Source organism: Ovis canadensis, chromosome 1, assembly GCF_042477335.2.
Source record: "Ovis canadensis isolate MfBH-ARS-UI-01 breed Bighorn chromosome 1, ARS-UI_OviCan_v2, whole genome shotgun sequence".
Lineage (NCBI taxonomy): Eukaryota > Metazoa > Chordata > Mammalia > Artiodactyla > Bovidae > Ovis > Ovis canadensis.
In genome coordinates this window covers 223,003,835-223,031,080 of record NC_091245.1, presented here as the reverse complement: position 1 = coordinate 223,031,080, position 27,246 = coordinate 223,003,835, and the positions used below count along the sequence as shown (strand labels likewise).

At 39.2% G+C, this 27,246-nt stretch overlaps 1 protein-coding gene across 1 annotated transcript in view; it reads right to left on the bottom strand.

Moving 5' to 3' along the window:
- Positions 1-4,299: 4,299 nt before the first annotated feature.
- WDR49 (WD repeat domain 49) overlaps positions 4,300-27,246 on the bottom strand; it is a 164,725-nt gene continuing 141,778 nt past the window's right edge. Inside the window, exon 18 of the mRNA XM_069595505.1 lies at positions 4,300-4,430. Coding sequence (XP_069451606.1) covers positions 4,300-4,430 — 131 coding nt within the window. The remainder of the gene's footprint in view (positions 4,431-27,246) is intronic.

Sequence of the window (27,246 nt, the reverse complement as noted above, 5' to 3'; positions counted from 1 at the left end):
GTTTATTTATCAGAGGCCTCTCAGAAAAGGAAAATTTGGTCTAGTTTCAATTAAACAAATATTCACTATTGATCACTAAATGTAATATTATTTCTGATAACCTTATGAGAAAGAAATACAGTGAATGTAAATACCTTTCTAAAATTCTTTAAAAAAAAAATACTTCTGCAAGAATGCTGTTAACCTCTTTCAGTGTCCTAACAGGGCAATAGCTCAGGACTGAGAAGCCTGATAACAAAGAACATGATCTCTTAATTTACTAAAATTCTTAATTTTAGCAACATTATCATGCCTCTTGTTCTACTCTGCAATTCAAAAATAAGTCAGAATGCCTAAGACTATCATTCAATCAATGTTCTTCTACCCATGCAGTGACACCAGCAAATATCCATCACAAATACCCTTGGCTACCAAATTATTATGTCTGTACATTACTCAGATTACAATGTGATTTACCCAAGGACAGCTCATTACTTTTCCTTCCAATGACAGAGACAGACAGTCTGTGTTAGTAAGATCAGTTAATGAAGTTGTTCGGTGAGAACCTTATGATAGAGCAGTTCAAGCAGATTGTATATTTTCCTGTCTCTTGGGGAGTAAAAAACAACGGTCATGAATTTCTCTTCCGTGGTTTAAGCTCCTTTAACAGACAATAAAGATACCACAGTTGTCCATAAAATATTGCTGTAAATCTTTAAAATTTTTCACAAATCTGCTTTTTCTATAACTCTATTTGCCCCTAGATCATCAGAGAAAAATTCATTAGTGAAAGCCAGGGCATTTGCTATAAATTTGAGCAGTATCACTATTCCCACTGTAAAAAATACACCTTAATATGTATAAAAAAGAGTAGGAAGGGTTGCAGGTTCAATCTCATTATCTTTCTTAGCATTTTATAGTTTTTTTAAGTAAAATTATATTTAATTCTAAACTAAAAACCCACAAGCAAATGCTCTCATTGGTAAAGGACATATAAGCTAATACTTCCATGTAAGCATGGATTAATTTCAGGCATTCTTTTCTTTGTCTGTTTGCTCTGTATATTGTGAATGATAAGAGGGAAATGTTCTGTAAAAAGAATAGGTTAAATTATATTTAGTGTAAGTCTACACAGCACAAACAAAGCAGCCCATTGAAAATTACGGCACATCCTATTTTAATGTAACAAGTTCTTTCACTGCAGAAAAATGGATCTTAAATAATTGAACCTAAATATTAATTTCAGAACAATTTATAAAGTCTTAGTTCTATTAACATTTGATAGGTGAGACCCTGCTACCTGCCTAGCACAATTAGTTTCTGTAAAATATAAGACATTAAGACATAATAACTAAATGTCTTTTTATTTTTTCCTTTTGTGTTTTTGTTCTAAATTATTAAAAACAGTAACATTAAAAGAGACTTTCATACTCTTAAAAGCTCTATTCTCATTAAATATACTTGTGAGAAAGCCCTTCTTAATTCCTTTTATACAAAAGGCCCTGAATTAATTAAGGATGCAATAGGGTCACACACAGCATAGTGCCATGAACATATAGTAGGTTACAGAGAGAAGTTCTGTCTACATGAACCAGGCTACTTCAGAATCATCACTTCAAACAAAGTCACCTCCGGGGCTAAAAACAGTATAAAGTATGTCTAATAACAGAATTTACAAACTACAATAGAAAAACTAGAAGAGTCACTCAATTCTCAATTTAGAGTCATTGCATTTTATGTGCCTTCACTCCAGAAAGCTGATGGCAGGAGAAGTGTACTCTATTTATATGCATAAAGCTGGTATGGAAAACAGTGCTTTGCATATATGCCTTCAATAATTGGTTGGATAGATATACGGATGGATGGATGTGGAAAAGGAACATCTCAAAGTATTTGGCACCCATATTACATCTCTTTAACATCTTAATATTCTCTTAAATTTCTGGAAATAAGGCTCAAATTTCACTCCACTGTATTGTCACCAATCTATGATTCATAGATCATATGCTTTAAGTTAGAAATGATGGATTATCCAATCAAACCTCCCAACCAGTGCAAGACTTCTCTGCCAACTCCCTATGAGAGTTATTCAGCCTCTGTTTTAACATGTCAAGGAGCCCTTTGTACTAAGGCAAACTTTCATTTTTTAAAATAGTTTGAACCTTAAAGTTACAGAAAAGTTGCTGTTATAATACAAAGAACTACCATCCCCCTCTCTCTGTTTCTCCAATCGTTAACATTTCACCACATATATGTGCTCTATCTATATACCTAATCTTTCTCTCCCTCTCTCTCTTTATCCTTTCATTGTTGCTGTTGTTTGGTTGCTAAATTGGGTCCGACACTTTATGATACAGTGGTCTGCGGCATGCCAGGCTCCTGTGTCCTCCACTGTTCTCCTTTTATATATATACATATGGGTGTATGTGTAGATAAATACATGTGATGTGTTTTTACATATATAAATATATAAACATTATAATTAGTACTTCATGAATCATTTGAAAGTAAGCTGCAATCACAATTTTGAAGCATTCCTAAAAATTTCATTCTATTATCTAGCTAACTAGTTAGCTAAAATCATGAGTTCAAACTGATATCTATAATCCAAAGCCCAAATCTCAAGGTTCTTTCTAGTTTTCTTCCTTTCAAATTTTACAAATACCTTTATTTATTATTATTTTTTGGCTGACTTGGTCTTCATTGTTTTGTATGGACTTCCTCTAGTTGCGGTGAGCGGAGTGGGGGCTACTCTTCTTCGCAGCGCCTGGGTTTCTCATTGCAGTGGCTTCTCTCGTTGCAGAGCATGTGATCTAAACATGCAGGGACCTCAGTAACTGTGGCACATGAGAGCATCAGTTGCAGCTCACAGGTTCTAGAGTGTGGGCTCAGTAGTTGTGGCACAGGGGTTGAGTTGCTCTGCGGCATGTGGAATTGTCCCAAACCAGGGATTGAACCAGTGTCCCCTGAATTGGCAGGCTCCACTGAGCCACCAGGGAAGTCCTATAAATACCTTCTATAACAGTGAGATACTTGGCTCTCATTATTCTCAATATATTTACTAATTTATTTATTTTATTTACTCAATATTTATTTACAACATAATCAATCTCCCAGCTATGCTGGTCATTGCTTCTGCTCAATCCTCTTCCTTCCCATCTGCTAATACCCTTTCCCACTAAATTCCCCCACCCATACTCTTGGGTCCAGTTTATCTCTGCTGAGTTTTCTCTCAGGTCCTCCTACTTTCTTTCCTAGCCATGCAGCAGGACTGCTGCCAACAATTCTGTATCAAGATGAGAAATGAAGATGGGAAGGAAAGGGGAAATAAATCTTTTCAAGTTTTAACAAGGATTAGGAAGCAATTCCAGAATCTGCCTTCTTACAAGTGTGCCCATCAGTTCTACTTCTACTCTCTTTCTTCAAGGCAGCTTTGAAATATTTGAGAATAGTTTGTATCTCCCATGAATTCTCTTTCATAAGCCAAACCAAATAGTCCCTACTTGACCTTCCACATAAAATGAGTCTTTTATACAACCCAGTCTCCTATTTTTTCCCTGAGGCCTTTCCCTCTTTGGTTGTGCTATGCCACTCAATTTTAGAGTATAGTATAACAAAGTATAAGAAGGGCATGGCAACCCACTCCAATATTCATGCCTGGACCATCCTCATGGACAGAGCAGCCTGGTGGGCTACAGTCCATGGCATCACAAAGAGTCGGACACAACTGAGGGACTAAGTGCTGCACAGCACATAGCAAAGTATAGAACATATGCAGTGATTTCTCAATAAGTACCTGGAAGGATGGCCAGGTCATTAAAAAATTAATAGTAATAGCTGTTACTGACAAGATTTAATTGCATTATCAGAATCATTTTTTAAAACCAAAACAGCATAAATAACCTTGAATGCTTTTCTTAGTCAAGTTTATATGCACTGTGTCAGTACATATTTAACTTCAACACAAATTGATTTTACAATGAAAATTGAACAAACGTATTTGTCTATAGGAGCAACAAGAAGTGTGACTGGTTAGAACACTTTGTTCTGGAACTGTTTAGAAAAAAATTGGAACTTTTATATAACAACACGAGAATAGACATCAGTTGCTATTGTCTCCTCTTTAGTCGTATTTTTCTGTTAAAAAGGGAGAGAAATTGAAATGTGATGGATAAAAGCAGCACTTAAACACTGTTTCAAAATGAAGTTTCCTAGAGTTCAAATATAGAGTAAAAGAAAGGAGCAATATTCTTGATTCCATTTTTTGTGAATTTTATATACATACTTCAAGCGATGATGAAATATTTATTTTTCTTTCAATTACAATGGTTTCTTATTTCTTTTTATCTTCACTTCACTATTTGTTTCTTGACATAACTGCTTGGCTCTTCTTTCATGATCCAGAATTTCTTTGGGAAACAGGTTTTTCTCATCAAATACTGCTTTCAATGCTGCAAAATGGTGTAGAAAATGACATATAAATTGTGCTTGGTAAAAGATCCAATTATATGAACTAGTGGGGAGAAATTTTCAAATTTCACTTCTTCTTGAAATGTGGATGTTTTTAAAACAAAGAGTCTCCTGGGAAAATTTTCTCTTAAGCTTCTGCTATTCCTTTTAATTCAATTTAAATGTAAAAGTCAAATTTTAACAGAGTTCATCTATTAATGTATTTATATCATGATAGAGATCTACCATTTAACAGGAAAAGACTAAAGAGGCTTGCATTTTCCATTTTTGTTTTTTCATCTACTTAACAACAATCAAGGACTCTTACAAAGCAAAGAACAAATTATTCTGTATTGAAATAAAACAATTAAAATCATCAAAAACACAGCATGACTGCATGACTAAATAAGCACATCTGCCATTACATCCTTATAGGATAGTTTGATCTGCAGGGATGTGTGGCTTCAGAAGACAGCCAAATTAGCCCCATGAATGGTTATATGTGTCAGTGAGAAGCAGGAGGAAATTGTGCCTTGCACTCCAAAAAATATTTTTTTGGCCTTTTGCTAAATTTTGTCATTTTAACAAACGCTTATTGAATATACACTACGTACTATGCTCAGGTATAAATGGGGCACAAATATGACTAAGTCACAGGCTTCCTTCCAACTGGTAGAAAGTGGGAGCTGTAGCCAAATAACCAAAATATCATCTAGAATAGGATCTGCTCTAAGAAAATATGAGCAGTGTAAATGGTGGTTAAACACATGATGAGGTTGTAACAATACACACAGATCAGAGAAAAGATTTTAAGAATTGGATGCTATTTGAGATAGACCCTGAGGCCCAGAGAGAATTATCACTGATAGCAAGGACTATGGAGATGAGGAAAAATTTGCAAGGGAGAAAAGGAAAGCCAACTACAGGGGACAAAGTAAATACAAGTATGCAGAAAGAGAGCTGCTCTTCTGGCCACTGAGTAATTCAGAAAGATCTAACAGAAGTGTAACATATATAAAGTAGAATGATATTTGAGCTGGACTGAGGGCCACTTTAAATACTAAGCCAAAAAATACAAAACAAAGAAACTACACAAACATTTAAAAAATCCTCACAGTATTGAAGCATCTTTATACATTTGGATTAAAAAAAAAAAAGAAAACCCAAATTCCCCACTTCCCATACAAACATAACTATAAATGTCAGTGTCTTGCCCTCTTTATTCTTGGATATTATGCAAGAACAACCAGGAAAGTAAGAGGAAATAACTTCACAAACAATCTCTATGTTCAGCAAAACTCCAAGGCAGACCTAACCTGCAGCCTACAAACCATGAAGAAGGGCAGCAAACAGCAGAGACTGGACAGAAATCACAAAGAAAAATTGCTAAGTATGGAGAGAGCAGCAGCATTTCAGAAAGTGCTGGCAAAGAGAGGCTCACTAAAGATGAGGGGCTCACCCTGAGGTCCAAACACTGTATCTTTCATTTATATCTATGGATGCTACACGGGGTGAACAAGGCTGGAAGCTGGAAGCAAAAGCTCTCCCCAAGCTCTCATGTGGTTCAGAGAAACATATGAGGCAGGACTATATAAAGAATCTCACCTACAAGCCATATTTCACTAAAAGAAGACCATCTCTACAGGTTGTACAACTTGAAGGCCACACTGATTGCACGTCCCAGGCGCTCGGCCAGGGACCCGCTACAAATTTCAAGTTTATGAAAACCAATCTCAATAAAGATAATTAATTAAAAGGGTAAATTAAAAAAACACTGGCATAGCATGGACACAAACACATTATCAACCAAATTAAAACGAATTTTTAAAAGAGCGGCAAAACTCATCAATACGAATATCACCACCAGGAACATGTTGCCAGTAGACAAATACTGTTACTAAGAATTTTGAGACAAAATAAATTTCAAAAATTGAAAAAAGTGCTTATCTCTGTATGGAAGATCACAGAGCAATAGTGAAAGAACTCAGGGAAGAGATGAAGACACAATGGGAAATGATGAAAAGTCAACTGGAAGAACTTAGGGGAAAAAAATACCGCAAGTGAAAACAGACTGCTGTAACACAATGGAAAGCATAAAGTATCCGAGTGAGGAAAACAAATACGAGAAGATGAAAATCTAAAAGAACAAATTAGAGGGAAATGAGAGATGTGGAAAAAAAGATCCAGCAAGCATAAATGGGATAAGTCTTTAAGAAAGAAAATGTAAGCAGAAATATTTTAAAGCATTCTGTAGTAAATCCACCCTCAAATAAGAGACAACCTGACATACAGAAACGACCTGCTGTTGATCGCCTCTTTAATAGCCTTGCCTCCAAACAGAGTCACATTGTGAGATGCGGGGGGCTAGGCATTTGGGGAAACTCAATTCAGCCCATAGCACGTATTTTGGAACTTTTAAGCTCCAATGAAGCTTCAGTCTTGCCTCTGCATTTTTGGTAACTTAGTCCCAAACCTAATCACAGTTTTATTAATATGTCTTCACTGTTCCAAAATTCCGATCCCTTTATTTGCTGGTAAATTTGATATTTCTTGGTATAATTTTATGTTTTGTATAGCTTAGAGACAGGCAATCCTTGTTACTGGCCTGAGACAATTTTTTTTTAATTGTGGAAAAGATGGAGTTTGGTGATATCTCTAGCGGAAAGAGGAGTTGGGGGCAAAAAAGATATAAGTAAAAAATCTAATTTTTGTTTTTTTCAGGGGGGAAAAAGACATACCTTGTGCCAGAAATAATAGACTCAGAATAGCCAAAAACAATAGCAAAATCGCTAATTTTTAAAGATAAAGACAGAATCACTTGAGAGCCAACCTAAATGACCTAGTCACTCAACTGAAGAGAAATAAATGTCGTATATTAGATATCTTCATAGCAACGATCAATACCAGTAGACAATAGACAGAGCAACTTCCACAAGAGAAGCAAGCAAACGATATGTGAGGTATCAATATTACAAACATCCAAGCTGCCCTTCAAATCTGAAAACTACCAATAGTTTCAACATGTGGGGATTTCAGGGTTTAATGCTCCCAACAGTACTTTTCAGGAAATTATTACAAAATAAACTGAGAAATGAATGAGGAAAATTTGGAAATAGATATGGTGGTGAGCATTGAATGTATTTAATATTTAAATGTATCAGTTCAGTTCAATTGCTCAGTTGTGTCCGACTCTTTGTGACCCCATGAATCGCAGCATGCCAGGCCGCCCTGTCCACCACCAACTCCCGGAGTTCACTCAAACTCATGTCCATCGAGTCGGTGATGCCATCCAGCCATCTCATCCTCTGTCATCCCCTTTTCCTCCTTCCCCCAATCCCTCCCAGCATCAGGGTCTTTTCCAATGAGTCAACTCTTCACATCAGGTGGCCAAAGTACTGGAGTTTCAGACTCAGCATCAGTCCTTCCAATGAACACCCAGGGCTGGTCTGTTTTAGGATGGACTGGTTGGATATCATTGCAGACCAAGGGACTTGTAAGAGTATTCTCCAGCACCACAGTTCAAAAGCATCAATTCTTCGGCGCTCAGCTTTCTTGACAGTCCAACTCTCACATCCATACATGACCACTGGAAAAACCATAGCCTTGACTAGACGGACCTTTGTTGGCAAAGTAATGTCTCTGCTTTTCAATATGCTAACTAGGTTGGTCATAACTTTCCTTCCAAGGAGTAAGCGTCTTTTAATTTCATGGCTGCAATCACCATCTGCAGTGATTTTGGAGCCCCCCAAAATAAAGTCTGACACTGTTTTCACTGTTTCCCCATCTATTTCCCATGAAGTGATGGGACCAGATGCCATGATCTTCGTTTTCTGAATGTTGAGCTTTAAGCCACCTTTTTCACTCTCCTCTTTCACTTTCATCAAGAGGCTTTTTAATTCCTCTTCACTTTCTGCCATAAGGATGCTGTCATCTGCATATCTGAGGTTATTGATATTTCTCCTGGCAATCTTGATTCCAGCTTGTGCTTCTTCCAGCCCAGCGTTTCTCATGATGTACTCTGCATATAAGTTAAATAAGCAGGGTGACAATATACAACCTTGACGTACTCCTTTTCCTATTTGGAATCAGTCTGTTGTTCCATGTCCAGTTCTAACTGTTGCTTCCTGACCAGATTTCTCAAGAGAAACCTCATCCAAGGTAAGGAGCAGTGGCTATGCTTTGCTGGAGCAGCCGTGAAGAGATACCCCACGTTCAAGGTAAGAGAAACCCAAGTGAGATGGTAGGTGTTGCAAGAGGGCATCAGAGGGCAGACACACTGAAACCATAATCACAGAAAACTAGCCAATCTGATCACACAGACCACAGCCTTGTCTAACTCAATGAAACTAAGCCATGCCATGTGGGGCCACCCAAGACAGATGGGTCATGATGGAGAGGTCTGACAGAATGTGGTCACTGGAGAAGGGAATGGCAAACCACTTCAGTATTCTTGCCTTGAGAACCCCATGAACAGTATGAAAAGGCAAAATGATAGGAAACTGAAAGAGGAACTCCCCAGGTCAGTAGGTGCCCAATATGCTACTAGAGATCAGTGGAGAAATAACTCCAGAAAGAATGAACAGATGGGGCCAAAGCAAAAACAACATCCAGTTGTGGGTGTGACTGGTGATAGAAGCAAGGTCCAATGCTGTAAAGAGCAATATTGCATAGGAACCTGGAATGTTAGGTCCATGAATCAAGGCGAATTGGAAGTGGTCAAACAGGAGATGGCAAGAGTGAACATCAACTTTCTAGGAATCAGCGAACTAAAATGGACCAGAATGGGTGAATTTAACTCAGATGACCCTTATATCTACTACTGTGGGCAGGAATCCCTCAGAAGAAATGGAGTAACCATTATAGTCAACAAAAGAGTCTGAAATGCAGTATTGAGATGCAATCTCAAAAATGACAGAATGATCTCTGTTAGTTTCCAAGGCAAACCATTCAATACCACAATAATCCAAGCCTATGCCCCAACCAGTAACTCTGAAGAAACTGAAGTTGAATGGTTCTATGAAGACCTACAAGACCTTTTAGAACTAACACCCAAAAAAGATGCCCATTTCATTATAGGGGACTGGAATGCAAAAGTAGGAAGTTAAGAAACATCTGGAGTAACAGGCAAATTTGGCCTTGGAATATGGAATGAAGCAGGGCAAAAGCTAATAGAGTTTGCCAAGAGAATGCACTAGTCATTGCAAACATCCTCTTCCAACAACACAGGAGAAGACTCTACACATGGACATCACCAGACGGTCAACTCTGAAATCAGACTGATTGTATTCTTTGTAGCCAAAATGGAGAAGCTCTATACAGTCAGCAAAAACAAGACCACGAGATGACTATGTCTCAGATCATGAACTCCTTATTGCCAAATTCAGACTTCAGTTGAAGAAAGTAGGGAAAACCACTAGACCATTCAGGTATGACGTAAATCAAATCCCTTATGATTATACAGAGGAAGTGAGAAATAGATTTAAGGGACTAGATCTGATAGAGTGCCTGATGAACTATGGAATGAGGTTCGTGACATTGTACAGGAGACAGGGATCAAGACCATCCCAATGGAAAAGAAATGCAAAAAAGCAAAATGGCTGTCTAGGGAAGCCTTACAAATAGCTGTGAAAAGAAGAGATGTGAAAAGCAAAGGAGAAAAGGAAAGATATAAGCATCTGAATGCAGAGTTTCAAAGAATAGCAAGAAGAGATAAGAAAGCCTTGGAGCGATCAATGCAAAGAAATAGAGGAAAAGAACAGAATGGGAAAGACTAGAGATCTCTTCAAGAAAATTAGAGATACCAAGGGAACATTTCATGCAAAGATGGGCTCGATAAAGGACAGAAATTGTATGGACCTAACAGAAGCAGAAAATATTAAGAAGAGGTGGCAAGAATACGCAGAAGAACTGTACAAAAAAGATCCTTACGACCAAGACAATCACGATGGTGTGATCACTCACCTAGAGCCAGACATCCTGGAATGGGAAGTCAAGTGGGCCTTAGAAAGTATCACTACAAACAAAGCTAGTGGAGGTGATGGAATTCCAGTGGAGCTATTTCAAATCCTGAAAGACGATGCTGTGAAAGTGTGGCACTCAACATACCAGCAAATTTGGAAGACTCAGCAGTGGCCACAGGACTGGAAAAGGTCAGTTTTCATTCCAATGCCAAAGAAAGGCAATGCCAAAAATGCTCAAACTACCACACAGTTGCACTCATCTCACACGCTAGTAAAGTAATGCTCAAAATTCTCCAAGCCAGGCTTCAGCAACACGTGTACCATGAACTTCCGATGTTCAAGCTGGTTTTAGAAAAGGCAGAGGAAACAGAGATCAAATTGCCAACATCCACTGGATCATAGAAAAAGCAAGAGAGTTCCAGAAAAACATGTATTTCTCCTTTATTGACTATGCCAAAGCCTTTGATTGTGTGGATCACAATAAACTGTGGAAAATTCTGAAAGATATGGGAATTTAAATGTATAAGTGAAATTAAAACAGCATAGCCTTGGATGACAAATTAGAAGGTGAATGCCAGATACAATTAACAAGAATTAAAGATTTTAAAATTTAAAAAATAAAAAACTAAAAAAAAAAAACTTGGAAAGTAAGAAAGAAGTTTCATTCTTGATAATTCAGTAACAGCTGAGAGAAAAAGGACTTAAATCAACAAGTCAAGTGATAGTAGCAAAAGCAAATTTAACAGAAGCACAAAGATCATATTATTGCACAAAATTGTGTGGTAGAAGAGGGGGAGGAGAATGAAGAAACATGTTCATTTTATCATCAGTCAACATGAATCTAATTGTTACTGTCCTAGAAAATAAAGTGCTAGAAGAACTATATAAACCTCTGACTATGAAAGTACTACCAATACAAATGTATAACAACCCCCCAAATAAAAATAAAGAAAAAGATTACCGGTCCAGTGAAAACTTAGCATCATGGGATAGAGAATTCTTACAGAATAATGTTTTATATGTTCTAATATTTGACCAGTAGGAACATATGCTGTTTTTCATATAAGAATCTGTGTATATGTTAATTATTTATTTTTGGCTGCGCTGGGTATTTACTGCTTCATGCAGGCTTTCTCTTGTTGTGGCGATAGGGGGCTACTGTCTAGTTGTGCTGCATGGGTTTCTCCTTGCAGTGGCTTCTCTTGCTGCAAAGCAGCGGCTCTAGATGCGTGGGCTTCAGCAGTTGCAGCACATGGACTCAGTAGCTGGTTGGGGCTACTGGGCACAGGCTCAGTAGTTGTGGCACCTGGGCTTAGTTGCCCCAAGGCAGGTGGGATCTTCCGTGACCAGGGATCGAATCCATGTCCCCTGCATTGGCAGGTGGACTTTTATCCACTGAGCCACCAGGGAAGCCCTATATTTTGTTAATAAGATAAAATGCAACCTGGACCTACCTCATAAGCAAAGCTAAAAATGAAAACACTTTCCACTGCCCTAATACCAGCAACACAAGATGATGTGGATTCCTGCCAGTTCGCAGTTGATTCTGTCCTCTGTGCCTGCAAGTAAGCACTGTAGCATCACAAGGCATTCTGAAGGTCTCAGAATTCTCCTGAGGACCACTGTGAAAGCAAAAATGTTGCTTCTGAAATAAACACTAGTATTTTACTGAGATGTATCAAAACTAGATGGGGAACTTTCATTGTAACTGACTGGTTTGGGGGACCATTCAACCAATAATGAACCAAAAGGCCTTTGTAAGTTCTTGTCAGGGATTATTTATTTATTTATTTTTGAGTTAAAAAACAAATGATGAAAAATTCATAGGCAAGGCTGGATACCTATTTCCTGGGCCTGGAGCTTACAATTTGGAGAGTTTTCTTTAAGAAGATGAACAAAAAATTACAAATACAAAATTATTCATAAAAGTGGCTGTGTATTTAGAATGAGAAAATAAATCTCAACAGATTACTGGAAGCTTCGTAGAGCTGAGTCCTTTTCATCTTCAGATTTCTTTTACAAAAGGCACCTGAAATGTTTACCTGGAAATGATCCCTGCTTGCAACCTGACTTCCTCTCTTTACCCAGAACACCCTAAAACTCCTTGTTGTTGCTGTTTTTCAGTTGTTAAGTTGCCTCTGACTCTTTGTGACCCCATGAACTGCAGAATGCCAGGCTTTTCTATCCATCACTATCTCCCTGAGTTTGACCAAACTCATGTTCATTGAGTCAGTGATGCCATCCAACCATCTCATCCTCTGTTGCCCTCTTCTCCTCTTGACCTCAATTTTCCCCAGCATCAGGGTCTTTTCCAGTGAGTCAGCTCTTCACATCAGGTGGCCAAAGTATTGGAGCTTCAGCTTCCGCATCAGCCCTTCCAATGAATATTCAGGACTGATTTCCTTTAGGATTGACTGGTTTGATCTCCTTGCTGTCCAAGGGACTCTCAAAGTCTTCTCCAGCACCACAGTTCGAAAGTGTCAATTCTTCGGCGCACAACCGTCTTTACAGTCCAACATTCACATCCATACGTGACTACTGGAAAAACCATAGCTTTGACTATATGGACCTTTGTCAGCAAAGTGATGTCTCTGCTTCTTAAAACACTAAGCTTGACATAGCTATTCTTCCAAGGAGCAGGCATCTCTTAATTTCGTGGCTGCAGTCACCATCCACATTGATTTTGGAGCCCAAGAAAATGAAATCTGCAGTGTTCTCACATTCTTCCTGTCTATTTGCCATGAAGTGATAAGGTAAGGCAAGGGTTAGTCGCTCAACTGTGCCCAACCCTTTGTGCTCCCATGGACTGTAGCCCACCAGGCTCCTCTGTCCATGGGATTTTCCAGGCAAGAATACTGGAATGAGTTGCCATTCCCTTCTCCAGGGGATCTTCCTGACCCATGGCTTGAACCCCAGTCTCTTGCATTGCAGATGGATTCCTTACCATCTGAGCCACCATAGTGATTAGTAACTCCTAATATTCACAGGAGTGTTTGTGGATAAAACTTATATAACTTAACCTACATTAGCTTCACTGACAAGCTCCTTTATGTGGCAAAAGTCATGTCATTAACCTAATACTTTCTAAATGAATAATGGTCCTCAATTCATCTCGCTATTCAGAGTAACAACACCTGCTGGATTCATGGCATAATGTTTGCATATGAGTGAGTCTGCCATGGATTACGATACATGTAAGAAACCATTATCCATTTACTGAACCTCTTTAAGATTATAAAAGAATATCTTTAACCTTGCTGTGACGACTCGTTTTCATTACAGACTTCTGAAGACTCTTCTCAGTTATGCAATCAAACACTAATCTAGGTGTTGCTCTAAAGAAATTTTGCCAATATAAAGTCCCTAATCAATGGACTCTTAGTAGGGAGATTATCCTGGATAATTTGGGAAAGCAAGACTTAGCCAGTTAGAAGACCTCAAAAGCAGGACTGAGGCTTCCTTATGAGAGAAAAGAAATGCCAGCATACTGGACAAAGGCTTCTGCTTGTGCCCACGGAGTTTCATGCTCTTCCTGTTTTAACTGCTGTGGATGACAGCTTTAGCCTGTGCTCAATCTACCCATAAGCTTCCTTCGTCACTCAGCCCTACTCTTCTTGGACTTGCTGCACCAGACCTCACAACCCCATAAGGTGATTCCTTGTCATAAATTTCAATATATGGACCTGCTAGTTTGACTTCCCTGAACCCTGACGGATACACTTGCCATAAAGTGTGTTGTTTAAGGCAGAACAGTTGTGAAGGATGAAGTGTTCTTATGGAGACAAATAGACTATTTATCAAGGTTCCTGTGATTTGTGACTGGAATCTTTCAGATATTCCTTGTAAAGAAAATTTATATTTATTCAAACATGCAGCTTATCTTAAAGCACCTTCAAGTTCCCATATAGGTGTCATGTAGAACCTCAAGCCTCAAACTTCTTGTCCTTTGGGTCCAACAACTTACTTGTAATCTTGGTGAGTGGGTCACTCAGAAGGATTAGTAACAGCCAATGTATTTGGATTCATTGGGTCACATTCCATCTTTAAGCCTTCTAAGACTTCCTTCACATTTAAAATTAACCCAGGTTTATTGCCCAGGCTACATGGCCCCATGTGACCTGATACCTAACCCTCTCCACCCTCATCTCATGCCCCCTACAAGCATCTCTCTCACTCTGCTCCAGCAAAACTGACATTTCTGTCCCTAGAATACACCAACATTGTCCCCACCTCAGTAGCTTTACACTTCTGTTCCCATCCTTGGAGTATTCCGCCCCCAATTGTTTGAAGAACTATTTCCTCTTATCTTTCAGGATTCAGCTCAACAATCAGAGAAACTTTCACTGATGCTGCATCTAGTCACATCCCATCACATTATCTTGCTTTATTTTCTTCATACCGTTTGTTAATGTGTGCATGCTAAGTCGCTTCAGTCGTGTCTGACTCTTTGCAACCCTATGTAGCCTGCCAGGCTCCTCTGTCCATGGGATTTTTCAGCCAAGAATACTGGGGTGGGTTACCATGCCCTCCTCCAGAAGATCTTCCCATACCAGGCATCAAACTCGCATCTCTTACATCTCTTGCATTGGCAGGTGGGTTCTTTACCACAAGCACCACCTGGGAAGCCACCTTTTTATCAATATCACTATCCAAATGTACCTTCTTATATTCAGTTATTTAGTTATTGCTCCTAGGTGATAAATTCAATAAGTGCACAGACCATGTCTGCCTATATATCTTATACACCCTTAGCATGCAGCATTGTGTCTGGTATTTAGAAGATGGTAAATATATATATATATATGTATATATATATATGTATGTATGTATATGTTGAATAAATGAACAAATGAATGAAGATTCTCCAGGCTTGTAAAGGGGCAGGCTCACTACTCACACTTTGAAATTCCTATATTCCAGAGACCTGAGACCCGACCTCTGTTATGGTAATAGAAGGGTGAATTTCCATGTCACAAATCTGTATATCCATCCACTAACCATAACACCTGCTCTTAAAAATTAACATCAAGTGTTATCAGTAAACATTTACAGTTTCTACTTCCTACTCAGGAAAAGATGACATTATACATTGATCACTTTATTTTATAGTTGGCTGCCCAACAAGATTTGTTAATAATGATAACCAAAAGGCATTTTAAAAATGATGAAAAATGTGGTGGTCATGAAGCTATTCAAACATTTTCGTGAAAATAAAATGATTCAGTGATTTTAATAAAGCAAAGTTAATCTTTTGTCATCTGATCTCCCCTTTGCCCCCTGATTGAAGACTAACTATATATCAGATGAACAACAGTGCCTTTTCCAGAATCCCAAGCGTAGGAGTCATGAGAATCATACAGTGTGTACCTGCACAGATTAGCTTCTTTCCCTGTGGTGAGAATGCAAAATTGTATGGCCACTTTGGAAGATAGCTGGTCGGTTGCCCTACAACCTTACCAGCATTTGGTGCTGTCAATGTTCTAGATTTTGGTCATTCTAATGAGTGCATAGTGATAACTCATTGTTCTTTTTTACTCTGAATTTCCCTGATGACATATGATGTGAACCATCTGTTGAATCTTTTAAAAAATGTTTTTCACACGTTAATGACTTCTATTTTGTAGGACTCAATTTATGGTGCTATCATGTAAGCAAAGATATAATAGGAAGGATTTTTTGTTTCCTTCTAAGATGTCTCTGAGTTTTGTGCTCAATCTGGACCTTCAGTTATCTAAAATTTCCTGGAATGAATAACATGTAGAAATCTCTTATTTCTTACTTAAACTGAATATATCTATAAATATATTCTCCTTGTATTTAATTATTTGTTCAAGTAAGAAGATTGCCATAATATCAGATTCTTTTTCTTTACTGATACTAGATTTAAGATTGGATTATAAAGCAAGGTGGATTTTATATGTATATGTCTTACCTATAGAACCATAGAGAGCAATGAAAACCCAGTATTGACAGTATTGACTCTAGCATATCCTTCTGAGTAGGCAGATTCTAGCTGAGTTCATTATTTTTGAACTATTTTGCCCCTTTTTGTAAATTGTAGGTTGCCATGGATATGCAAACTCTATCTCATCTGATAGTTTTAACTGACTTGCTCCTGTTCCTTGAAAACACCACTTTTGGTACCCTACCTGCAAACTGGGTCAAAGGCTATTATCTTGTACAAATTATCAACTCCAACTTTTGAACTGTGGTGTTGCAGAAGACTCTTGAGAGTGCCTTGGACTGCAGGGAGATCCAACCAGTCCATTCTAAAGGAGATCAGCCCTGGGTGTTCTTTGGAACAAATGATGCTAAAGCTGAAACTTCAATACTTTGGCCACCTGATGTGAAGAGTTGACTCATTGGAAAAGACTCTGATGCTGGGAGGGATTGGGGGCAGGAGGAGAAGGGGATGATAGAGGATGAGATGGCTGGATGGCATCACTGACTCGATGGACATGAGTTTGGGTGAACTCCGAGAGTGGGTGATGGACAGGGAGGCCTGGTGTGCTGCAATTCATGGGGTCGTAAAGAGTTGGACGCGACTGAGCGACTGAACTGAACTGAGCTGAACCAATTTTCCAGTTCTTCTAGTTTTCTTCACTATCTAACTACAATCCTCCAAACTTATTCAGTTCTTCTCACATCTGTCTAAAACTGAGAGCTAAAACCTGACAGTCTGAGTCGCTAGGCTGCCTTGCAGCTCTCCTTTGCTGTCAGGACCTCCCGGGCTTATTTTTTTTTTTTTTTTTTAGTTTTTTATTTTTTAATTTTTTTTTTTTAATTTTAGTTTTTTATTTTTTAAATTTTAAAATCTTTAATTCTTACATGCATTCCCAAACATGAACCCCCCTCCCACCTCCCTCCCCATAACATCTTTCTGGGTCATCCCCATGCACCAGCCCCAAGCATGCTGCATCCTGCGTCAGACATAGACTGGCGATTCAATTCACATGATAGTATACATGTTAGAATGTCATTCTCCCAAATCATCCCACCCTCTCCCTCTCCCTCTGAGTCCAAAAGTCCGTTGTACACATCTGTGTCTCTTTCCCTGTCTTGCATACAGGGTCATCATTGCCATCTTCCTAAATTCCATATATATGTGTTAGTATACTGTATTGGTGTTTTTCTTTCTGGCTTACTTCACTCTGTATAATCGGCTCCAGTTTCATCCATCTCATCAGAACTGATTCAAATGAATTCTTTTTAATGGCTGAGTAATACTCCATTGTGTATATGTACCACAGCTTTCTTATCCATTCATCTGCTGATGGACATCTAGGTTGTTTCCATGTCTTGGCTATTATAAACAGTGCTGCGATGAACATTGGGGTACATGTGTCTCTTTCCATTCTGGTTTCCTCGGTGTGTATGCCCAGCAGTGGGATTGCTGGGTCATAAGGTAGTTCTATTTGCAATTTTGTAAGGAATCTCCACACTGTTCTCCATAGTGGGTGTACTAGTTTGCATTCCCACCAACAGTGTAGGAGGGTTCCCTTTTCTCCACACCCTCTCCAGCATTTATTGCTTGCAGATTTTTGGATCGCAGCCATTCTGACTGGTGTGAAGTGGTACCTCATTGTGGTTTTGATTTGCATTTCTCTAATAATGAGTGATGTTGAGCATCTTTTCATGTGTTTGTTAGCCATCCGTATGTCTTCTTTGGAGAAATGTCTATTTAGTTCTTTGGCCCATTTTTTGATTGGGTCGTTTATTTTTCTGGAATTGAGCTGCATAAGTTGCTTGTATATTTTTGAGATTAGTTGTTTGTCAGTTGCTTCATTTGCTATTATTTTCTCCCATTCAGAAGGCTGTCTTTTCACCTTGCTTATATTTTCCTTTGTTGTGCAGAAGCTTTTAATTTTAATTAGATCCCATTTGTTTATTTTTGCTTTTATTTCCAGAATTCTGGGAGGTGGATCATAGAGGATCCTGCTGTGATTTATGTCTGAGAGTGTTTTGCCTATGTTCTCCTCTAGGAGTTTTATAGTTTCTGATCTTACATTTAGATCTTTAATCCATTTTGAGTTTATTTTTGTGTGCGGTGTAAGAAACTGATCTAGTTTCATTCTTTTACAAGTGGTTGACCAGTTTTCCCAGCACCACTTGTTAAAGAGATTGTCTTTACTCCATTGTATATTCTTGCCTCCTGAAACAACTGACCTTTGCCACTCCCTCCTAACATCGGGCTCAACTGGTGCTGCTGGAGCAATGCCAGCAAGAATCCCCAAGAGAGACTTCTTCGACACTGTTTTGCCCCACCCAGAGAATTCATGATCACCTCTGGGTTGTCCAACAATGAGCGGTATTCATTCATCTTGAACAAAAGTGAGGTGGCTAACAACATTGAACCTTACCTGAATCCTGTAAAACCAGAACATGAAGGCAGTTAAGAAAGTCACATTCTCTCATGTTCTGGAAACAGATGACAGCAAAGAACCACTCTTTTCTCTCTCCTTCTGTGATAAGGCCTTCTCCCCCCTCCTCACAAGTCTGATAAGACTCATGGATTCATTGACCTGTCTCTATAACAGCGCAAGCCCCCTTCCTTTTTTGAGATATTCCTTTTTAGTGAATACTCTTCATCTTGCAATAGCTTCAATACAGTTATCTCTTACCTTATCCTGTGCATTTTGTCTTTGACAGAACGACATCAACAAAACAACTCACCCGAGGTATCACTAATGCAGCATTTTCTCTACCTTGGAAGTTTTAAAGATGTTATAAGTACAATTTGAATGACTTCTGGGGAATTTATTGACAAAATCTGACCCAGAGACACTTCTAAGTAGCTTCCAGTTTTTTGAATAAAGCATATCAAAAAGGGATTTCAAGCTGTTTGAGAACCCACAGGGAACAACTTGGAAGCTAAAGAGAGATTGTGAAAGATGTTTCAACTTGAAAGGGAAAGAAAGAAAGTACAGAAGAACACTGAAAAACCCAGTAGGTAAGATTAAAAAGTCACCTGGGGGTTACGAAGTGTTTGAAAATTGTCCCAAGTTCCAAAATAATAGTTTAGGGTGTTGAAAGTAAGTCTGGCAAAATGCCTCTCATCATACAATCCCCAAATAACCTTCCAAACACTGTAATTATGGAGATTTCAAGAATGTACGTAAAATGCAGTGCAAAGACTTAAGGTAGACTCTGTAATGATAATGTGGAGGGGGGGCTATATTGGTGATTGAGCTTTTTTAAGATTTTTCAATTGAGATTTTTTTAAGTGTCATTTATGATAGTAATTTTCAAATTCAACAGTCTCCTATGAAAAAGGAGACGAACAATTTTAAATGAAAGTGATAAAAACAGGCAAATATTAAGTGAAATAGCTGGCTTTATAAATCATCATAAGAATAGGTTGCCCAGGGATTGTGATTTCATCACTATTTGAGCAAGAGGGGCTGCATCTAGAAATATTAATAACATGGACACCTGCCTGAATAACATGGATTCTTCTCAACTATAATCCACCTTTTACTGGTTATGCAAAACTAGATAAATTATTTAAACTCTTCTTCTATGCCATAGAGCCTATGCCAGAGACCCTTTATATAGTAAATAGGAGCAATAATAATCCCTATGTCATAAAGCTATTGATGATATAATAATATCATCAATTAAAAAAATGTATTAAACTTTGATTAGGTGACAGGCTCTGTGCTAATGTTCACAACATTATGGGGAGGGTAACAAATATGATGCCTATTTTTAGTTGAAGAAACTAAGGCATAGAGAGTTTAATTGACCTGATCAAGGTCATACAGGTAGCAAATGGTAGTCTTGATTTGAAGCCATGCTTATGTTAGAAATTTGGTCCTTACTATATCTTTATTGCTTTGAGTCTTCCAGGTTTTATTCAAAAGACAACCATAACCATTGACACCTTATAACTTGGTAGGAATAATGACTGTGATTTCAAAGGTTACCAAATATTGTGAAGAACAGGAGTGGAATAAAAAGCATGAATAGCCAGGGAACAGGGTACTATGCCAACTACCAATGTTTTGCTCCTCGGTTCCCATTCTACCCTTCACTGCTTGCTGTGTGATAATGGTCTGTGCCAGCATGCTAAGTCGCTTCAGCTGTGTCTGACTCTTTGCCACCCTTGAACTGTAGCCCTCCAGGTTCCTCTGTCCATGGGATTTTCCAGGTAAGACTACTGGAATGGGTTGCCATGCCCTCCTCCAGGGGATCTTCCAGACCCAGGGATAGAACCTACATCTCTTAGGTCTCCTGCATTGGCAGGCAGGTTCTTCACCACTAAGCACCAGGTGATATGGGCCAGAGTCCTGTAAATGCTCTCCTTTAACAGCTGGGATGATGCTGAGCTCTGTCACTAGAGGGCACTAGAGGGACACTGGATTTCTCTCTAAGTGGGTGCTTCTCTCACCAGCCTCCTACAGGGTTGCTCCTCCAGCCTAGACACCTACATCATGGCTTCCCCAGGACCCAGCTCCTCTCGTGTCTCCTCCAGCTCCAGACTCTTGTTATGCAAGTATGGCTTCTCCAGAACCAGCAGTTTCCCTTGTCACGCTCTCAGGTGACTGCCGCAGAGAGCCACCTGTGTGCCACCATCCAGTGAACGACTTTCCATAATACCCCAGGAGGCAAGGGGAAGGCCACCAGTGTGATTCCTCCCTGTGACAGCCTCCCCTCACCCCCATCATGGCTCTGCAGTGAGTTCTGCACCCCCTGTGGATGGGAGAGAATCTGAGGACAGATTTCTGCAAATTCCACCTGCAGCTCTGCCACCTTGCCATCCAATGAAACGGAGATGAACCCACTCCCGCAAGGTCTGGGTCTCAGCTCTAGCGGGCATCTTCCCCCATCTAACTCAGGCCTGGAAGTAGTGGCTGCTCTTTAGATTCCCTATTGCTGTGTTCTTTAGAATATCTTTACTTCTTACTAGCCAGTGTTTTACAGTGTACATATATTCTATCTAAAATTAGAAGAAAAAAATGAACTAAAACATAAAACTAATTCTAAAACATGCCTTGACTGTAGTTCTCCTGACTTATAGTGGCTTTTCAGTTATTGGTCTTTGTCTTTCCTCCCTACTATAGACAGTTTCTTGGAAAAGTGCTAACTTTCCTTGGTCGATGACCCACACGTACCTCTGTCTCAACACAGTCTGAAACTAACTCTATACCATCTCTTCCTCCTATAAGTCCTCTCTCAATAACTGCCTCTTTTATTGACACAGTTATCCAGGCTAGAAACCTGACTATCATACATGTCTTAACATCTCACCAGGGCACATAATCCTTTCATTTATCTCTGCAACACTTCTCAAATTAGTTACTTCCTTTCAGGGTCTCCTTATCTTCAAAATAATAATAGTTACCATTTATGCTTATTAATGGCTAGTCACTGCTAAAATTAATCCATACAATTCCAGGCACCATTGGTCCCATTCAACAGATGAGAAAACTGAGAATTTGTAGGTTATATAATTTATCCAGATATAAACAACTAGTAAAAGGCAAAGTGAATGTGGAAAAGCAGGTAGTTGATGTCATACAAGTTCCCACAACTCTGATACATCCACTGCCTTCAGTTTAGCCCCATTATAATGCATCTACCACATAGTTTCCAGAAAGCTTTCTAAAATGCAAACCTGGACATGGCATCTTCCTGTTTCAAGATTTCAAAAGGAATTTTGTTTCTGGGTAGGATATAAGTAGCCCCAGGTCATCCTTCTCACTGGACTAGATAGAAGAAAAAAAAGATAAATTACAGAAATTATATTCTTAAAGCCATAAGAGGGCTATGGAAACAAAGATTATCAAATTAAAATACATGAGATGGTAGAACCTTGTCAGGTGAGCTGAGATTGCCAAATCTTTTCTTCCCTCTGGGGATTAATCCTGTCCAGGCACTGCTAAGAAACAGATTTGCACAGACAAAGAGACTTTTCTAAAGGGAAAGGAAAATCAGAAGAGCTTTGGATGACTGTGTGGGTTGATGTGGTGGACTGAAATCCAGAGGAACTTTATAACTGTGCCCAGGGTTCCCCACAGGACTTAATCTGAGTGCTGGGATGGAGTGGGAGACCATGAATTGGACTGGGGAGGCAGATGAACATTTCCCGCAGTCTTATAGTACTTAGAAGACAATGACTACACTACCGTGAGAGGCCTTAAACAAACATTTGAAACTGAAAGTAAACAAAGTCTAACTGCAGCCATGACCCGGCTCTGACTGAACTCAGTTCCTAACTGAATTAACACGAGTCACACTTCATGCTGTTCGCCCAACTAAGGAAAGAAAATAACATTAATTTCATTACCTATAGATCTTTTACACAATTTCTGTCATACAATTAAAAAAAACCGTGCCAGAAAATGTATAAAATTATAGGACTTGCAAGAAAGAAATAAAATGTGACCAGTAACCAAAAAGGAAGAATAGATATTAGAAGCAGATCCAAGGATCATCCAGATATTGGTGTCAGCAGGCCAGGACTTTAAATTATAAATATGTTAAAGAAAACAGAGAATATTTGGACAAAATGGATGACATAAAGTAATTTAAAACATAAGTAATAAGTATTTTCAACTGAGAATTAGAATATATATATGACTTAAATGGCATTTTAGAACTGAATGTATGTATGTATGCACACATATATAAATATAATCTAACATTGGAAACTGATATCATAGGTTTAAAAGACTTGCAAAGGAGACAGGATTAGTGAATGCAAAGATAAATCAATATAACATATCCAAAATGAAGCCCAGAGAGGAAAACAAAGTGGAAATATAAGAACACAGGAAACATTTGTGATATAATTAAAGTCCAAAATATGTGTAATAGCAATCCTAGCAGGACTGGAAAGTGATGATTGAAAAGAAATAAAGATAATAGCTGAGAATTATCCAACATTGAAGAAAGATGCATTCAAAAATTCCTATCAACCCCAAGCAGTATAGATACTGAGAAAAGTGTATTTATGCCCAGCATGATAAAGCTGCTAAAACCCAAGCATAAAGAGAAAAACCTTTAAAAGTCATAAAAAAATATTACATTCAAAGAAGTAACAATAGTATGAAGAGTGGAACTTTATAAACAGAAACAATGGGAGCAAGGAAGCAATGATATAATATCTTTAAAATACTGCTACCTAGAGTTTTAAATCCAGTGAAAATATCCTTTCAAAGACAAAATGAAATAAACACATCTTTCAGAAACAAAAAGCCTGGAAAATGATTAACCATCAGACCCGTCAGACATAAGAAATACTGCAGGGCGTTCTGAACGAAGGAAAGTAATCCTAGTTGGAAGCCTAGTACCCCAAGAAGAACTAAAGGACACAAGAAAGAGTATTGTGACCTTTATCATAATCATTAAAAGGATAATGATGAAAACAAATTGATATAAAAACTGAAGAATTAATAGAAGAGATAAAATGGGATAATTCAGAACAGTTGACTGAAACATTCCAATGTCTCCTCATTTCTGGTAAAATAAATACCAAAGTCCTTAACACGGCAAGCCAAGCGCTCTATGCTTTGGCTTCCATTTGCCTCTCTAGCCTTAATTCTCATGTTCCTTCTAGAACTCAGCCATTTAAAGGGGACTACACATAGCTCCCTAAGCACACACCATCCATCTTGCTCATACCACCTTACCCTTGCATACACTGCTCCTTTGCAAGAAATATATACTCCTTTTTTTTTTAATCTGAATAATATTGATTTAACTTTTACTATTTAGCTCAGGCATGATCTGGTTTCTCTGGAGAATCATCTATGAATCTTCATGTGGTCCCACAGTGCCCAGGGCTTACCAATATTATAGCCTCTGCTATAAAACATAATTGCCAGGGGGAAACACTAACTAAAACCACCCACCCTGGCCAAGCACCATAATAACCATAAGTCCTGGTAAGGAACATGGAACCAACAAGCCACCATCAGCAGGGAAGGTGTAAAGGAGACGCCAGTCCGTATAGTCTTCCACCCTCCCAGAATCCTTCCCACTGGAACTCATCTTGGCTGAGTGATGCACATGCCACCAGGAAGGACCTTGAGTCAGAATGATTGGCCAAAGGCAACCTGGAAATTAATCCCATTACCATAAGACCACATTGAGCCAAATGGCAAGGCCGTCTTCCTGGGTTCCCTTACCCTCCTGCCCTCCACCTGGGCACACCTTCCCAATAAAGTCTCTTCCTTTGTCAGCACACATGTCTCCTCAGACAATTCATTTCTGAGTATTAGACAAGGGCCCACTCTCAGGCCCTGGAAGAGGTCCCCTTTCCTGCAACATAATGATTTGTTTCCTTATCTATTTCCCCAACTAATCTTCAAGAACTTTGAAGCCTGTCCCTCTACATGTCAGCTCTGTCCCTTCACCATCCAGCACAAGTGCCAGCAGAGAAGGCATTCACTATTCACCAGGGAGGCTAAATACACGCATGAGCAGACATGATTTCTGTATCAGCTAGCTGAAGACCATTATTATGCAGAGCATGTTACAATCCTGGGGCATTCTCCAGACCTTTGTTTCTAACTAGCACACCAGTACCTCAAACTCAACACCTTCCAAACTCAACTCTATTCATCTGTGTCAAACTCAGTCAACACGACACTGTCTGAAGTCACCCACTGCAGCCAGCTTGAAATCATTTGGACGTCTGCCCAACTTCACTCCTGATTTCCTTACATTTTTCCTTACGTTTCTTTGGTCTAGACTTCCTCTTCTCCTTCCTCACCCTTTGAACTCCTACCCATTTTAAGTCCACAGGGTCTTCCCTGTAGCTCAAATGGTAAAGAATCTGCCTGCAATGCAGGAGACCCGGGTTCAGTCTCTGGGTCAGGAAGATTCTGTGGGAAAAGGAATGGCAATCCACTCCAGTATTCTTGCCAGGAGCATCTCATGGACAGAGGAGCCTGGCAGGCTATAGTCCATGGGATCGCAAAGAGTTGGACACGACTGAGCGACTAACACTACTAGTCAGAGGAAATTTGAACTAATTCTTTCTGATGCCCCATGTGTGCTAAGTCACCTCAGTCATATCCAACTCTTTAGGATCCCATGGACTATAGCCTGCCAGGCTCCTCTATCCATGGGTTTCTCCAGGCAAGAATGCTGGAGTGGATTGGCCATTGCCTCCTGCAGGGGTTCTTCCTGACCCAGGGATTGAACCTGCTTCTCTTACATCTCTTATATTAGCAGGTGGGTTCTTTACCTCTAAGGCCACCTGGGAAGCATTATGCCCCAGGCAGGTGGCTCAGACCGTAAAGAATCCTCCTGCAATGCAGGAGACCTGGATTTGATCCCTGGGTTCCATCCTATGGACAGAAGAGCCTGCCGGGCTACAGTCCATGGGATCACCAAGGGTCGGACATGAGTGAAGCACAACACAGCACAGACTTAATCTGCCTTCTTGCCTGGTGCTTCCACAGAAGCCATTTGTGGTGTCATGCGTCATGCGTTCCGTCACCCTCAATAGTTTATATCTGTCTCTCTCTCAAGTTGATGAAACTTTTTCAAAAAGGAACTGTTTTCCTTGCAGAGAAAGCAGATGAGTAGAAATATTTAGAAGGGAGCAAAGAAAGAAAAGCTGAAGAATAAAATAGAAAAGCAAAAGAAAGAAAGCATCTTTTTAAAATCATGTGGAAATTACAGGAAAAATTATATAAGTTATCTGGGAGAAAAAATTCTCTTTGAACTTTGAAAATGTATTAGAGGTTTCTTTGCAGTTTTAGTATTTCCAACCAGTCATTCACCCCCACCTTCCCTTACACATCCTCCCTGCCCATGAGGAGCAGTTGTCTGAAAACAAAGGAGAATTTTCCTGCTGCAGAATGTGCAAGGCTCCTCAAAAACACAGGAGCTCCTGGGTCTGAGGAGAATCATTTGCTGCGCTCATCATTTCTTTCTCCTACTTCCTGGCTCTCAGGTTTCTGCGTTCTCCCTCTCCTATTTCTCTTGCCTCAATTCTGACTCTGCTCCATCTTGGTTTCCTCCGGGGTACATGTTCCACGTCTGAACTGCCTTTACACTTTGTTCTGGCTCCCTGGATCTTTTCTTACTGGTCCCCAAATTCTCTTCCACCTGTGACTCAGCAGTACAAGATACGTCCTCCCATGTTTATTCTTGAAAATGAATCATCCTGGGGAAAAAGCAATTGGCTGATAGACTGAAAGCCCTGTCGGATGAACTAAAAGTTATTTAAAGCCCTACCATTTATGGATTCATGTTTTTAAAGGGAAATGAGCAGGTATCATAGATGATCCTCCTGAGAGCAAATAAATGCTAGATTTAGAAAAGAGAAACTGAGAAAAAGCAAAGGAAGCTGATAATAACTAGAGTGGAAATACAGTGGTGAGGAATGGCAGCTGTACCCTGCTTACAAGTGGAATTAAAAACAAACAAACAAACAAATGTTGACCAGCTGTAATCGGGAAGCAAGCAGAGACAAGAGGCTTAAACTTCCTCAAGTGTAAGCATAAACGCCTCCTTCCTACAAGGGTTATTATTTCTCAAGGATTGAACCCCTTTTGAAAAGTTTAAAACCACAGATCTCAGATGGTTAGAGTGCAGTTCTGATCTTTTGACTACTACAAGCTGAAAATGTCTCTTTTCATTAATTATTTTAAATGAGTTCCCTGCGGTGTCCATATGCTTTCCGCGTGCCTCGCCGAGTAGCAGGTTGTATCGCCTGCACTCCCGTTGTGTCCCTCTTTGCGGGTAGGATGTTTGTACAGAATTACTCTTTAAGTTCTTAGAAACTTGGAAGCCTATAACAATCTGAAAAAAATAGAGCATTCTTTTGCACATCTTGTTTCCAAATGTTCAGAGACCATTCACTTCTATGTTCTAAGATAAGCTTTCTTTTCCTCTCATC